This window comes from Ranitomeya variabilis, chromosome 3 (genome assembly GCF_051348905.1).
Source record: "Ranitomeya variabilis isolate aRanVar5 chromosome 3, aRanVar5.hap1, whole genome shotgun sequence".
Classification (NCBI taxonomy): Eukaryota; Metazoa; Chordata; class Amphibia; order Anura; family Dendrobatidae; genus Ranitomeya; species Ranitomeya variabilis.
This window is the reverse complement of record NC_135234.1, coordinates 765927817-765943280: the sequence shown is the minus strand read 5'-3', so window position 1 is coordinate 765943280 and position 15464 is coordinate 765927817. Positions and strand designations below refer to the sequence as shown.

At 45.3% G+C, this 15464-nt stretch overlaps 1 protein-coding gene across 1 annotated transcript in view; it reads left to right on the top strand.

Moving 5' to 3' along the window:
* Positions 1–491: 491 nt before the first annotated feature.
* P4HA3 (prolyl 4-hydroxylase subunit alpha 3) overlaps positions 492–15464 on the top strand; it is a 36801-nt gene continuing 21828 nt past the window's right edge. Inside the window, exons 1-3 of the mRNA XM_077298793.1 lie at positions 492–804; positions 13319–13461; positions 14582–14805. Of these exons, the coding sequence (XP_077154908.1) occupies positions 632–804; positions 13319–13461; positions 14582–14805 (540 nt within the window). The 5' untranslated portion in view covers positions 492–631. The remainder of the gene's footprint in view (positions 805–13318; positions 13462–14581; positions 14806–15464) is intronic.

Here is a 15464-nt window from a genome sequence, read left to right as displayed (position 1 = left end):
AAGAAGGACACATCAAAAAGATAGATAAGATAGATACTGTATCCTCACCAATCCCCTGCAGACTGTGAGCCCTCGCGGGCAGGGTCCTCCCTCCTTATGTACCTGTGTGCCTTGTTTTTTGCTCATGTTTATTTAATTGTATTTGTCTATATTTGCTCCTTTTCACATGTAAAGCGCCATGGAATAAATGGCGCTATAAAAATGTATAATAATAATAGATAGATAATAGATAGATAATAGATAGATAATAGATAGATAGATAATAGATACATAATAGATAGATGATAGATAGATGATAGATAATAGATAATATATAGCTATGGTAGATTACTATGTGGCCCAAACCTTGAAAGTTCTTTTGCTTTTTAGATTATTGATATCTGTCTCTTTAAGAAAGCAACAATTTTGTGTTTTAAAAAAATTAAAGGAATAAAAAAGAAAACTAAGAAGAAAAGGGAAAGTTGTGAGCCTCCTGCAGATCAGGGGAGGATGGGAATGATTGGCTTTTCCTGCAGTCAGGGGTCTCCAGTCCTCTCCCACCACCACCTCCTCCTCCTCCTCCTCTCACTGCCAGATCCCCAGATCCCAGGATCGTCTGCAGCTGCTGGTGATCGGCCCTGCCGGCTCCGGGATGTGTCCGCGGCTGTGGTGGATGGTCCTGGTCTCCTCGCTGCAGGTCACCTCTGGGGACATGTACAGCTCCATGGCGGCCGTCCAGCAGGCTCTGGGCACAGAGAAGCTCCTGCTCCAGCTCCTGGGGGGCTACCTGGAGGCAGAGACCCTGCGGCTGAGCGACCTCCGCAGGTGAGCGCAGGACCGGCCTCTGTTCTGGGGCTGGACCCATGATGGGAGAAGGTCCAATTGCTGGTCCCAATGTAACGTGTAGCTGGAGCCTGGGGACAGAGCTGGAGCCGAGGGACAAGTCCTCACCCCTCGGGCCCCGTTCACACCGCAGCAACATTTAGCTTCTATTTGCATCACATGATTTCGCTGCGGTTTTTGGAAAGCGATTGCACCGCAGCACCCACTGTACTTACCCCTGTCCCCATGGTGGAAATTCCTTGGAAGGTTTCCTACATGTGGATGTGTCCCCACCAGTCCTGAATACTGGACCCCCCTGACTACTGGAAGTGACCAGAAATATGGTTGCTACATGTCTGGTTGTCAGACCTCACCAAGACCACCCAAAATAGCCCTCGAACCCCCCAAAAACAAACCCCGGGACGGTCGGGACCCTCCTGCTGAGTCCTAAGTGAGGAGCGATGGAGCAGAAATAATCTCACATTTCTTTATCACCAGAATATCAACTTTGTACATTTATTTTTCAGATTTCAGGCTTTTTCTTAGAATTTTTTTTGTTAATGATTAATTCTATGGGCGGGGGGATTCCTGCCCCCCCAATACCTGAAGGGAAACCCCCCTGAGATTCCGGAATGTTCCTCTGATGTCCCTGCAGGGAATGGGGAGGAGAATTTGATTCCAACAGGAAAGTTTTGTTACTTTTTATTTTTTTCAGTATTTGTTGGGTGATTGGTGATAGAGACAGCAGTGGCAGAAGGAGAGATGGGGGGAGTAGTAGTAGTAGTACTGTCAGGGTCACATGATCACAGCAGTATTGGCAGCATCTGTGCTGCTCCCCAGGGGACTCTACTGCCATCCCACAGTATGGCACTCACCGTATGGCACTCACCGTATGGCACTCACTGTATGGCACTCACTATATGGCACTCACCGTATGGCACAATATGGCACTCACTATATGACAATCACAATATGGCACTCACTATATGGCACTCACTATATGACAATCACTATATGGCACTCACTATATGATACACTATATGACACTCACTGTATGGCATGTTGTGGATTCTGTTTGCGGGCTCCCTCTGGTGGTTACTGCTGGTACTGGGTGACTTTGGTGGGTTGCGGCCTTTGGTTTCCACCTGTCCATCAGAGGCTGGGTGTTTCCTATTTTACCTGGCCTTTCTGTCATTCCCTTGCCGGCTATCAATGTATTCAGATGTGCTCAGTTTGGTTCCTGCCTACCTGCTCCCAGATCTTTCAGGATAAGCTAAGTGCTGATTTTCAGTTGTTTGTTTTTTTGTCCAGCTTGCTTATTATGTCTCTATGCTAGCTGGTAGCTCTAGTGGACTGAGGTTCTCCCCATGTGCCATGAGTTGGCACATGGGTTCTTGTAATCTCAGGATGGTTTTTTTGATTAGGGTTTTTTGCTGACCGCTCAGTCCCCTTTTGTGTCATTCTGCTTTCTAGTTTTCAGCGGGCCTCTATTTGCTAAAGCTATATACATCATCTCTATGTGTGTGCCTTCCTCTCATTTCACCGTCAATACATGTGGGGGGCAACTATACCTTTGGGGTTAATTCCTCTGGAGGCAAGTGAGGTCTTTGTTTTCTCTGCAGTACTAGTTAGCTCTTAGGCTGGTGCGTGGCGTCTAGAACCAACGTAGGCACGCTCCCTGGCTATCTCTAGTTGCGTTTGTCAGGCGTAGGGCAGCGGTCAGCCCAGGTTCCATCACCCTAGAGCTCGTCCGATATTTATTATACTTTGCTTATCCGGTGCTTCCCTAGCCATTGGGGATTCATGACAATGGCACTCACTATATGGCACTCACCGTATGGCACAATATGGCACTCACCGTATGGCACTCACTGTATGGCACTCACTATATGGCACTCACTATATGGCACTCACCGCATCACACAATATGGCACTGTATGTATGGCACTCACTATATGGCACTCACTATATGGCACTCACTATATGGCACTCACTATATGGCACTCACTGTATGGCACTCACTGTATGGCACTCACTGTATGACACTCACTATATGGCGCTCGCTATGTGGCACTCACTATATGACACTCACTATATGGCACTCACCGTATGGCACTCACTCTATGGCACTCACTCTATGGCACTCACCGTATGGCACTCACTCTATGGTACTCACTGTATGGCACTCACTGTATGGCACTCACTGTATGGCACTCACTATATGGCACTCACAATATGGCACTCACTATATGGCACTCACCGCATGACACACCATATGGCACTCACTATATGGCACTCACTCTATGGCACTCTGTGACACTCACTATATGACACTCACTGTATGGCACTCACTGTATGGCACTCACTGTATGGCACTCACTGTATGGCACTCACTGTAAGGCACTCACTGTATGGCACTCACTGTATGGCACTCACTGTATGGCACTCACTATATGGCACTCAATCTATGACACTCACTATATGACACTATATGACACTATATGACACTCACTATATGACACTCACTATATGACACTATATGGCACTCACTGTATGGAACTCGCTTTATATGGTCTCATAGTCTATAATCTCAAGAAATTGCTATGAGTAATAGGAGCATTAGAAGTTATTAGTCATCAATCTGTCAAACCGTGAACCAAATGTATGTGGGAAGGTGACACGACAGCTGGAAAGCTTCATCATGGGCAATGAAGGGTTAATATGAGATTCTTTGCAATATCTGCTGTTTGCACAACACTAAATCCATCATCAGGAGTTGACATTTCTCCACATCTGGACTGGGATTTTAGCTTTGAAAATAGAGCACTGAGAAATCCAACACATAATGTATCTATCAGCCTGAACCCAAAATGTCATCACCTGTGTTATACTGACTGCTGAGCCGTGTATCTAATCCTATCCTGTGTGAAACTGTCTGCTGAGCCGTGTATCTAATCTTATCCTGTGTGATACTGTCTGCTTACCCGTGTATCTAATCCCATCCTGTGAGATACTGTCTGCTGAGCCGTGTATCTAATCCTTTCCCGTGTGATAGTGTCTGCTGAGCTGTATCTAATCCCATCCTGTGTGATACTGACTGCTGAGCTGTGTATCTAATCCTATCCTGTGTGATACTGACTGCTGAGCCGTGTATCTAATCCTATCCTGTGTGATACTGTCTGCTGAGCTGTGTATCTAATCCTATACTGTGTGATACTGACTGCTGAGCCGTGTATCTAATCCTATCCTGTGTGATACTGACTGCTGAGCCGTGTATCTAATCCTCTCCTGTGTGATACTGTCTGCTGAGCCGTGTATCTAATCCTATCCTGTGTGATACTGACTGCTGAGCCGTGTATCTAATCCTATCCTGTGTGATACTGACTGCTGAGCTGTGTATCTAATCCTATCCTGTGTGATACTGACTGCTGAGCCGTGTATCTAATCCTCTCCTGTGTGATACTGTCTGCTGAGCCGTGTATCTAATCCTCTCCTGTGTGATACTGTCTGCTGAGCCGTGTATCTAATCCTATCCTGTGTGATACTGACTGCTGAGCCGTGTATCTAATCCTATCCTGTGTGATACTGACTGCTGAGCCGTGTATCTAATACTATCCTGTGTGATACTGTCTGCTGAGCCGTGTATCTAATCCTCTCCTGTGTGATACTGACTGCTGAGCCGTGTATCTAATCCTATCCTGTGTGACACTGTCTGCTGAGCCGTGTATCTAATCCTATCCTGTGTGATACTGTCTGCTGAGCCGTGTATCTAATCCTATCCTGTGTGATACTGTCTGCTGAGCCGTGTATCTAATCCTCTCCTGTGTGATACTGTCTGCTGAGCCGTGTATCTAATCCTATCCTGTGTGATACTGTCTGCTGAGCTGTGTATCTAATCCTATCCTGTGTGATACTGTCTGCTGAGCTGTGTATCTAATCCTATCCTGTGTGATACTGTCTGCTGAGCCGTGTATCTAATCCTCTCCTGTGTGATACTGTCTGCTGAGCCGTGTATCTAATCCTATCCTGTGTGATACTGTCTGCTGAGCTGTATCTAATCCTATCCTGTGTGATACTGACTGCTGAGCTACTGTATCTAATCCTATCCTGTGTGATACTGACTGCTGAGCCGTGTGCAGGGCCGGACTGGCCATCGGGCAGTTATGGCAAATGCCAGAAGGGCCGGTGGCTATAGTGGGCCGCTCGAGTGTGCCGCTGTCGGCACACTCTCCCCGCTGTCGGCACACTCTCCCCGCTGTCGGCACACTCTCCCCGCTGTCGGCACACTCCCGGCCCCGCATTCAACTATACCAGTTGAATGCAATGATGGAGGAGAGAGCGTCTGCTGACGCCCCCTCTCCCATCATTCCCCGCTCTGCCGCTGACACTGCGGGTGCGCGATGACGTCATATCATCGCGCACCTGCTGTGTGACCGGGCGGGCAGACTGCGACTGCTGAGACCAGAGCCAGAGCAGCGCGGGGCAGGAGGAAAGGTGAGTAGAGTGTTTTGTTTTGTTTATCAATGAGTGATGACTGGATTGTGGAGCTATTGGGGCTGTGCTGCATTCCATTCTATGGGCCTCTGCTGCATTATATTCTATGGGGCTGTGCTGCATTCCATTCTATGGGCCTCTGCTGCATTGTATTCTATGGGGCTGGCTGCATTCCATTCTATGGGCCTCTGCTGCATTATATTCTATGGGGCTGTGCTGCATTCCATTCTATGGGCCTCTGCTGCATTATATTCTATGGGGCTGTGCTGCATTCCATTCTATGGGCCTCTGCTGCATTGTATTCTATGGGGCTGGCTGCATTCCATTCTATGGGCCTCTGCTGCATTATATTCTATGGGGCTGTGCTGCATTCCATTCTATGGGCCTCTGCTGCATTATATTCTATGGGGCTGTGCTGCATTCCATTCTATGGGCCTCTGCTGCATTGTATTCTATGGGGCTGGCTGCATTCCATTCTATGGGCCTCTGCTGCATTATATTCTATGGGGCTGTGCTGCATTCCATTCTATGGGCCTCTGCTGCATTATATTCTATGGGGCTGTGCTGCATTCCATTCTATGGGCCTCTGCTGCATTGTATTCTATGGGGCTGGCTGCATTCCATTCTATGGGCCTCTGCTGCATTATATTCTATGGGGCTGTGCTGCATTCCATTCTATGGGCCTCTGCTGCATTATATTCTATGGGGCTGTGCTGCATTCCATTCTATGGGCCTCTGCTGCATTGTATTCTATGGGGCTGGCTGCATTCCATTCTATGGGCCTCTGCTGCATTATATTCTATGGGGCTGTGCTGCATTCCATTCTATGGGCCTCTGCTGCATTATATTCTATGGGGCTGTGCTGCATTCCATTCTATGGGCCTCTGCTGCATTGTATTCTATGGGGCTGGCTGCATTCCATTCTATGGGCCTCTGCTGCATTATATTCTATGGGGCTGTGCTGCATTCCATTCTATGGGCCTCTGCTGCATTATATTCTATGGGGCTGTGCTGCATTCCATTCTATGGGCCTGTGCTGCATTATATTCTATGGGCCTCTGCTGCATTATATTCTATGGGGCTGTGCTGCATTCCATTCTATGGGCCTCTGCTGCATTATATTCTATGGGGCTGTGCTGCATTCCATTCTATGGGCCTCTGCTGCATTATATTCTATGGGGCTGTGCTGCATTCCATTCTATGGGCCTCTGCTGCATTATATTCTATGGGGCTGTGCTGCATTCCATTCTATGGGCCTCTGCTGCATTATATTCTATGGGGCTATGCTGCATTCCATTCTATGGGCCTCTGCTGCATTATATTCTATGGGGCTGGCTGCATTCCATTCTATGGGCCTCTGCTGCATTACATTCTATGGGGCTGGCTGCATTCCATTCTATGGGCCTCTGCTGCATTATATTCTATGGGGCTGGCTGCATTCCATTCTATGGGCCTCTGCTGCATTATATTCTATGGGGCTGTGCTGCATTCCATTCTATGGGCCTCTGCTGCATTATATTCTATGGGGCTGGCTGCATTCCATTCTATGGGCCTCTGCTGCATTATATTCTATGGGGCTGTGCTGCATTCCATTCTATGGGCCTCTGCTGCATTATATTCTATGGGGCTGGCTGCATTCCATTCTATGGGCCTCTGCTGCATTATATTCTATGGGGCTGTGCTGCATTCCATTCTATGGGCCTCTGCTGCATTATATTCTATGGGGCTGGCTGCATTCCATTCTATGGGCCTCTGCTGCATTATATTCTATGGGGCTGTGCTGCATTCCATTCTATGGGCCTGTGCTGCATTATATTCTATGGGCCTGTGCTGCATTGTATTCTATGGGCCTGTGCTGCATTCCATTCTATGGGCCTGTGCTGCATTCCATTCTATGGGCCTGTGCTGCATTCCATTCTATGGGCCTGTGCTGCATTCCATTCTATGGGCCTGTGCTGCATTATATTCTATGGGCCTGTGCTGCATTATATTCTATGGGGCTGTGCTGCATTCCATTCTATGGGCCTGTGCTGCATTATATTCTATGGGCCTGTGCTGCATTATATTCTATGGGCCTGTGCTGCATTATATTCTATGGGCCTGTGCTGCATTATATTCTATGGGCCTGTGCTGCATTATATTCTATGGGCCTGTGCTGCATTCCATTCTATGGGCATGTGCTGCATTATATTGTATGGGGCTGTGCAGCATTACATTCTATGGGGGCTGTGCTGTATTACATTCTATGGGGGCTGTGTTGTATTACATTCTATGGGGCTGTGCTGTATTACATTCTATGGGGGCTGTGTTGTATTACATTCTATGGGGCTGTGCTGTATTACATTCTATGGGGGCTGTGTTGTATTACATTCTATGGGGGCTGTGCTGTATTACATTCTATGGGGGCTGTGCAGCATTACATTCTATGGGGGCTGTGCAGCATTACATTCTATGGGGGCTGTGCAGCATTACATTCTATGGGGGCTGTGCTGGCTGTATTACATTCTATGGGGCTGTGCTGTATTACATTCTATGGGGGCTGTGCTGCATTGCATTCTATGGGGGCTGAGCTGTAATGCTGGATACAGCTGTAATTATATGTTATATAGTCATGTTACACTCCCCTCACTTCTTGTAACCTACAAGTGTACAAAGATATTATACAGTCACCATGTGACAAGTGGGCCTGTGTGACTTCAAATGCCAGGGCTGAATTTTAGTCCCAGTCCGGCCCTGGCCGTGTGTCTGCCCCATAGTGGTCGGGGTCTCACATTCGGCCGTCGGTCTCGTCTACTTTTCTACGTATCTATGCTGAACTCTTCATACTAATGTAATGGGACGGCTCGGTGACTACCAATGTGGCCGCCATACAGGTTGCCCCCGGACTCCTGCTAGCAGAGCTCCACGTTGCCATGTCTACGTCTTACTGGTCACATTTGCCCCCTTATTAATCTGGCAGGAGATGGGTCATAAAATGGCGAATACAACTGCAGGTTCACATCAGAGGGGTTGTCAGATTCCAAAATGGCAGCATACATGACAGACCATTAGATGCCCATAGCAACGATCACAGTGGGCCTTCACTATGGCGCCCCTTCTCTTTCGCCTTCCACCTTTGGATTGAATTTCTGCTTTGTTTCTTGGACAATGTGTCAATAAAGCTTCTTTCTACAAAAATCTGATTAGTAAAGTAAAGAGATGAGAACCCTTGTGAGGGCTGAGACGCCTCCCTCGTGTCCGGGAACCTTACACATATGTACAAACACCCGACTTGTGATACGTCTGCGCCGGTTCGGCCATTTTTGCTTAGTTTCCAATCCATTGAGATAAATGAGTGACCAGAGACAGACTGGTTACTAGGGGCATGGACGTCCTTGGCAACCACATATGACATCCATAGTAACCAGTCCGTCTCAGTCATGGACGGCAGCAGGGGCGTACATAGAAATTATGGGGCCCCATAGCAGAAGTCTGAATGGGGCACACGGCACAGCGCAGTCCAGGGGCAGACACTGACAGCTTGGGGCCCCTGTGCAAGAAAGGTGTCTGGGCCCCCCTCCTTTTATGGCGACAAAGCTACATTATATATATATAGCCACATACACATACATGTATATATATATTACACTGTCTCCTTTATTATGTATATTGCCGTCCCTTATTATACAGTGCCCTCTCTTGTTATGTACAGCACCGTCCCTTACATATTGGATGATATAGAGCCCTGTTTTTTATTACATACCGTCCTGTCTTGTTAGCTGTATAATGCAATGATGGCTGATGGAGCATGGGAAAGCTTCTTTTCTAATGGAGGAGCTGATGGACTGGTCGTCTGGTCACCATCTCCTCCATCAGCAGTCATTTTATATCTAAGAAGAGAAGGGGCTATGTAATAAAAGAGGGCACTGTGATTAACAAAAATAACAAGAATACACTATGTAAGAGACAGCACAGTACATAACAGCAGAGGAAGCTATATAATAAGGGACGGCAACATGTATAACTAGAGAGGATGGTATGTAATAAGGGACGATGTTATAAATGATAAAAGAGGAAACTATGTAACTAACGATGGTGTTATACAGAATTAGTGAGTACGTTATATGCTAAGGAACTGTGCTATGTATAATAAGTGAGTACGTTATATACTAAGGGACTGTGCTATACATAAGTGAGTACACTATACAGTGGGGCAAAAAAGTATTTAGTCAGTCAGCAATAGTGCAAGTTCCACCACTTAAAAAGATGAGAGGCGTCTGTAATTTACATCATAGGTAGACCTCAACTATGGGAGACAAACTGAGAAAAAAAAATCCAGAAAATCACATTGTCTGTTTTTTTATCATTTTATTTGCATATTATGGTGGAAAATAAGTATTTGGTCAGAAACAAAATTTCATCTCAATACTTTGTAATATATCCTTTGTTGGCAATGACAGAGGTCAAACGTTTTCTGTAAGTCTTCACAAGGTTGCCACACACTGTTGTTGGTATGTTGGCCCATTCCTCCATGCAGATCTCCTCTAGAGCAGTGATGTTTTTGGCTTTTCGCTTGGCAACACGGACTTTCAACTCCCTCCAAAGGTTTTCTATAGGGTTGAGATCTGGAGACTGGCTAGGCCACTCCAGGACCTTGAAATACTTCTTATGAAGCCACTCCTTCGTTGCCCTCGCGGTATGCTTTGGATCATTGTCATGTTGAAAGACCCAGCCACGTTTCATCTTCAATGCCCTTGCTGATGGAAGGAGGTTTGCACTCAAAATCTCACGATACATGGCCCCATTCATTCTTTCATGTACCCGGATCAGTCGTCCTGGCCCCTTTGCAGAGAAACAGCCCCAAAGCATGATGTTTCCACCACCATGCTTTACAGTAGGTATGGTGTTTGATGGATGCAACTCAGTATTCTTTTTCCTCCAAACACGACAAGTTGTGTTTCTACCAAACAGTTCCAGTTTGGTTTCATCAGACCATAGGACATTCTCCCAAAACTCCTCTGGATCATCCAAATGCTCTCTAGCAAACTTCAGACGGGCCCGGACATGTACTGGCTTAAGCAGTGGGACACGTCTGGCACTGCAGGATCTGAGTCCATGGTGGCGTAGTGTGTTACTTATGGTAGGCCTTGTTACATTGGTCCCAGCTCTCTGCAGTTCATTCACTAGGTCCCCCCGCGTGGTTCTGGGATTTTTGCTCACCGTTCTTGTGATCATTCTGACCCCACGGGGTGGGATTTTGCGTGGAGCCCCAGATCGAGGGAGATTATCAGTGGTCTTGAATGTCTTCCATTTTCTAATTATTGCTCCCACTGTTGATTTCTTCACTCCAAGCTGGTTGGCTATTGCAGATTCAGTCTTCCCAGCCTGGTGCAGGGCTACAATTTTGTTTCTGGTGTCCTTTGACAGCTCTTTGGTCTTCACCATAGTGGAGTTTGGAGTCAGACTGTTTGAGGGTGTGCACAGGTGTCTTTTTATACTGATAACAAGTTTAAACAGGTGCCATTACTACAGGTAATGAGTGGAGGAAAGAGGAGACTCTTAAAGAAGAAGTTACAGGTCTGTGAGAGCCAGAAATCTTGATTGTTTGTTTCTGACCAAATACTTATTTTCCACCATAATATGCAAATAAAATGATAAAAAAACAGACAATGTGATTTTCTGGATTTTTATTTCTCAGTTTGTCTCCCATAGTTGAGGTCTACCTATGATGTAAATTACAGACGCCTCTCATCTTTTTAAGTGGTGGAACTTGCACTATTGCTGACTGACTAAATACTTTTTTGCCCCACTGTATACTAAGGGACTGTGCTATACATAAAAAGTGACTACACTATATACTGAGGGATGGCGCTATACATAATAAGCGCGTACACTATATACTCACGGCAGAGAATTGCAGGCCCCTTGGGAGCGATCACACCTGTTCATAAGGTGTGCATGGGACTAGCAACCCCTTTAGGCCAGACCTGCACAATCCCATTGACATGATGGCAGTTAAAGGGTTAATTCTTCCCAATTCCGGGTCCCGTGCACTGAGGAGATTGACACGCGACTGTGATTTTGGCGAGAAGACGCAAATATTTTGCGCTGACATTCACAAGTCAGCATCTTGTCTCCAGGGTGAACCTGGTAGTCTCCAATCCTACTCTCACCTATGGCCACCATGCTTTACACTGCAGCTTCGATTTGTTAGAATACAACTGTAGTTAGTGGCTTCAGCTTAGCGGCATCGTCTACTGGAGACTGAAGTAATCTGACATCTTCCTGGTGTCACAGCGGAGGCTGCTGTATCCTCCATGTCCTCCATGCTTTACACTACAGGACTTCACTTCAGCTCCAATGTCTATGGGAGACTCAGGTGGTCTGAAATCTGCCTGCGACTGCATCCAAAGGCCAAAGATAGGGGAATGTATGTTCACTGGGGGGTCCGACTGCTGGGACCCCACTAATCACCGAAGACCCAAAGAGCCTTATGTGAGCGGTGCGGCGGTGAGCACGAGCCGGCACCTGCGGAGTGTAAAGACTTCTGAGGGGGAGTACATGCCCACCCATACCCCCCATCCCGCAGGGTGCTGATGATGTTTCTATGGTGGGTGCCGCAGTGAAAAAAAAAAAACACGCACAGGTAAATTACCCTAGGGGATAAGAAGTGCGTTAAAAATAGTTTAAAAAAAAATGACAAAAATATTATAAAAATATTATTAAGCAAAAAATAGTTCAAATTCCCCCTCCCCCCCCCCCCATTTTTCCATTTCCAAAATTAAATAAATAAATACAAACATTTGAGAAAATATCGATCTTACAAAAGTAAATTGTTTTACCTGTATGGTAAATGCTGTAAAGAAATAACAAGTAAAGAAAAAAAATGTAAAAAAAATAATAGAATTTATGGGTTTTTTTTGTTGAGTCCCCAAAAATAAAATAAGTAAATCGTTTGCAGAAAAAAAAAAGTTATGAGTCACAGAAAAGGACAAACCGATTTATTTATTATTTTAAAGTTCTGAATTTTTCAAAATATAAAGTTGAACTCTCTGTGTTTGGTAGCGCCATTATCGGACTGACCCAGGGAATCATTTTAACAGGTTATTTTTATCTCAAGTTTTAAAAATAAAACCCCAAAAAATGGAGGGATTTTTATTATTATTATTATTATTATTATTATTATTATTATTTCATCCCATTTTTTAAATTTTTTTTTCCCTTTTTCAGGACTCTTTTTTGTAAAAAGGAATTAAATGAATGGTGTCATTCCAAAGTATGACTCGTCCTGCAAAAAACACAAGTCTAAATATGGAAAAAAAATTAAAAGGAAAATCCCGGGAAGGGGTTAAGCTGTGGTCTAAGCCCACATTAATGCCACTTGCCATAAACACATAATTTTGTTACCTGATGTAAATGCCGCTCTTCTCCTGAATCCGGAGATGTTTTTCTTTTGTTTCTGCGCCCTTCTGTTCCTGAGATATAGCCTTCTCATTTCTGTTAATAAATCTAGTCTTTTTAGCCAACTGGGCGTGGTGTTCAAGAAGAAAAGTTGATGATCACACCCACTTGCCTAACAAGGCTAGATTTATATACAAGGAAGAAGAGGCCATATCTCAGGAACGGAGAGGCGTAGAAACAAAAGAGAAACATCGCCGGATTCAGGACAACAGCGGCTTTTATACCAGGGGGAAAAATACTCATTATAGTCAAGTGACCTCTTCTCTTTGATTGTTCATCAGAGGGACTTTGGATCATTAATGTGATTGTACGCTCTGATTATCTAGGTAATTACACCATCTGCACAGCGTCACATAGCTGCCAACATTTCTGGGCATGTTTAAGTCTCTCCCCAAATCCATCCCTCCTGGGAATGTTCCCGGCCCACCAGGGGTTTGTATAAACTTCACCCCCTTCCAGCCCAAGAACCATTAGGAATCCAGGGCAGCCGGTGACCATGAGTGTGGCTTTGAGCTGGAGATTGAAGCCGATCAGTCTGATGACACCACAATGTCCTGTATACAATCCATATGTTATCTTTTAGGTTCTACAATAAAGTGAAGACCCTCCATCATACGGCCGGGACCCCGGTGTCGGACCCGATATTTGCATTCACCCTGCTGAAGAGGCTGCAGTCCGAGTGGATGAATGTGGTCCATAGTCTAGAGATGGATGAGAACATCAGAGGTGACAATTGCTTCAATATTAACCTTCAGAATTTCGGCACTGTATGGCAGTATTATTTACACCCAGAAAAGGGTTTGATTTGAGCATTAATTGTTAGTATTTTTTATGGAAATTACACAATAGTATCATGTGGGAATGATAGAAAATTATTCTTCCTATTTTTATGTGGATACTGTATGGCGGTATTATTTGATCAATCAATGGTGGTAATGTGAGGGAAATCCATGACGGCGTTATGTGGGCATTATATGGCAGCACTATTTGGAGTATTGTTTAGGGATTGTATAATCGTACCATTGGGCACTATGTTGTAGTATTATAGCGGTATTATTTAGTCATTGTATGGTGGTGTCATCTGGGCATGAAAAATGCATGGTAGTATTATCTAGATATTGTATGGTGGTATTATTATTCTGGCACTGTATGGCAGTATTGTTTGGTCACTGAATGACCATATTATGTGGACTTGGTGCATAATTATGAGCAGTTGGCTTTTTTGCTTATGGTCTAGGGCATTAAGAGGTGCACTATATGGTGGTATTTTTGTGATACTTTACGGTTGTATTATTTATTGTTATTATTTTAGACATTTAACGGCGGTATTCTGTAACATGTGTATAGCAGGGCAATAGGGGAGCTATACGGTAGTATTCTTAAAATACTCTATATATTATTTTGGTGTTCTATGGCGGTGTTATTTGTGCAATAAATGGGAAATATTGTGCAAAATATTTACGGCAATATTATTAGTGTCCTACAAAACTGTAATAATTGTATAATATGATGGTATTATTTTGGCATTGTATGGCGGTATTGTGGGGACTGGTAAAAGTTTGATTTGCACTTTCTATAATAACATCCCTTTAATTTAAAGCTGCATTTTCTGGTACAGAAAACCTACTAAATCTTGTACCTATAATCCCCGTGTGCCCATATATGTGTGAGTGTGAGCACAATGCCTCTTGTGGGGGGTGGAAACAGTCAGTATGACAAGGATGATCATCCTGCAGATATGGCCGGTGCCAGCTTTTCTTTGCCTCTATCCCCGTTGGTGAAGTCAGGAATTGCTGTTATAAGGCCACCAATGTGACGGTCACCAAACTTCATTGCCCCCTTACAGTGCTGAAGGCCGGTTACGAGAAGGTGGAGAAGAAGCTTCCAGAGGTGGAGGATGTTGAAGGAGCAGCCAAAGCTCTCATGAGGTTACAAGACGTCTACTCCTTGAATGTGAAGGGTTTGGCACAAGGAGTGTTCCAGAGTGGACCCAGTTCACACCTCCGCGTCCTGCACAAGCCGGACCAGGTCTACAGCATGTCAGCCGATGACTGTTTCCACATTGGCAAGGTAGATGGATGCAAGGCCACTTTATGTATGGGGGATAGAGGCTGAGGAGGCCGGTGTACTGACCAATATTGCCTCCACTACACAGTGCAATCTTACAGGACGACGTAGCGCCCACACATAGTGCCCAAATAATACCCCCATATAGTGCAGACAGGGTGCCACCACCTGCACTATGAGATAAGACTGGGGAAGGACACAAGCCTGGTGTCATGAAGGAGGATTATGCTTTCTTGCCTGGTGGTCTCGGACAGTGGAGGGGCTGTTCCTATATGGTGATCTTGGGTAATAGGAGAGGACAAGCCTGTTTTCTTCGTATTCTAGGGTATTGAATACGAGCTTCCCTAATGGTGGGCTTAATGTGTATTTCCTGGGTGGTCTAGGGTAGCGATTAGTTTCATGGTTCCTTGCTGGTCTTGGTTATTGTAGGTTAATGCTTCCCTGGTGGTTTAGGGTAGCATTTGGGTTAATGGTTTCTTTATGTTCTAGGGTAGTGGATGAGTTAATACTTCCCTGGTGGTCTAGGGTAGCGATTGGGTTAATGGTTCCTTGCTGGTCTTAGGTAATGCAGGTGTTAATGCTTCCCTGGTGGTCTAGGGTACTGGAAGGGTTAATGCCTTCTTGGTGGTCTAGGATTATGAATGGCTTAATGCTTACCTGGA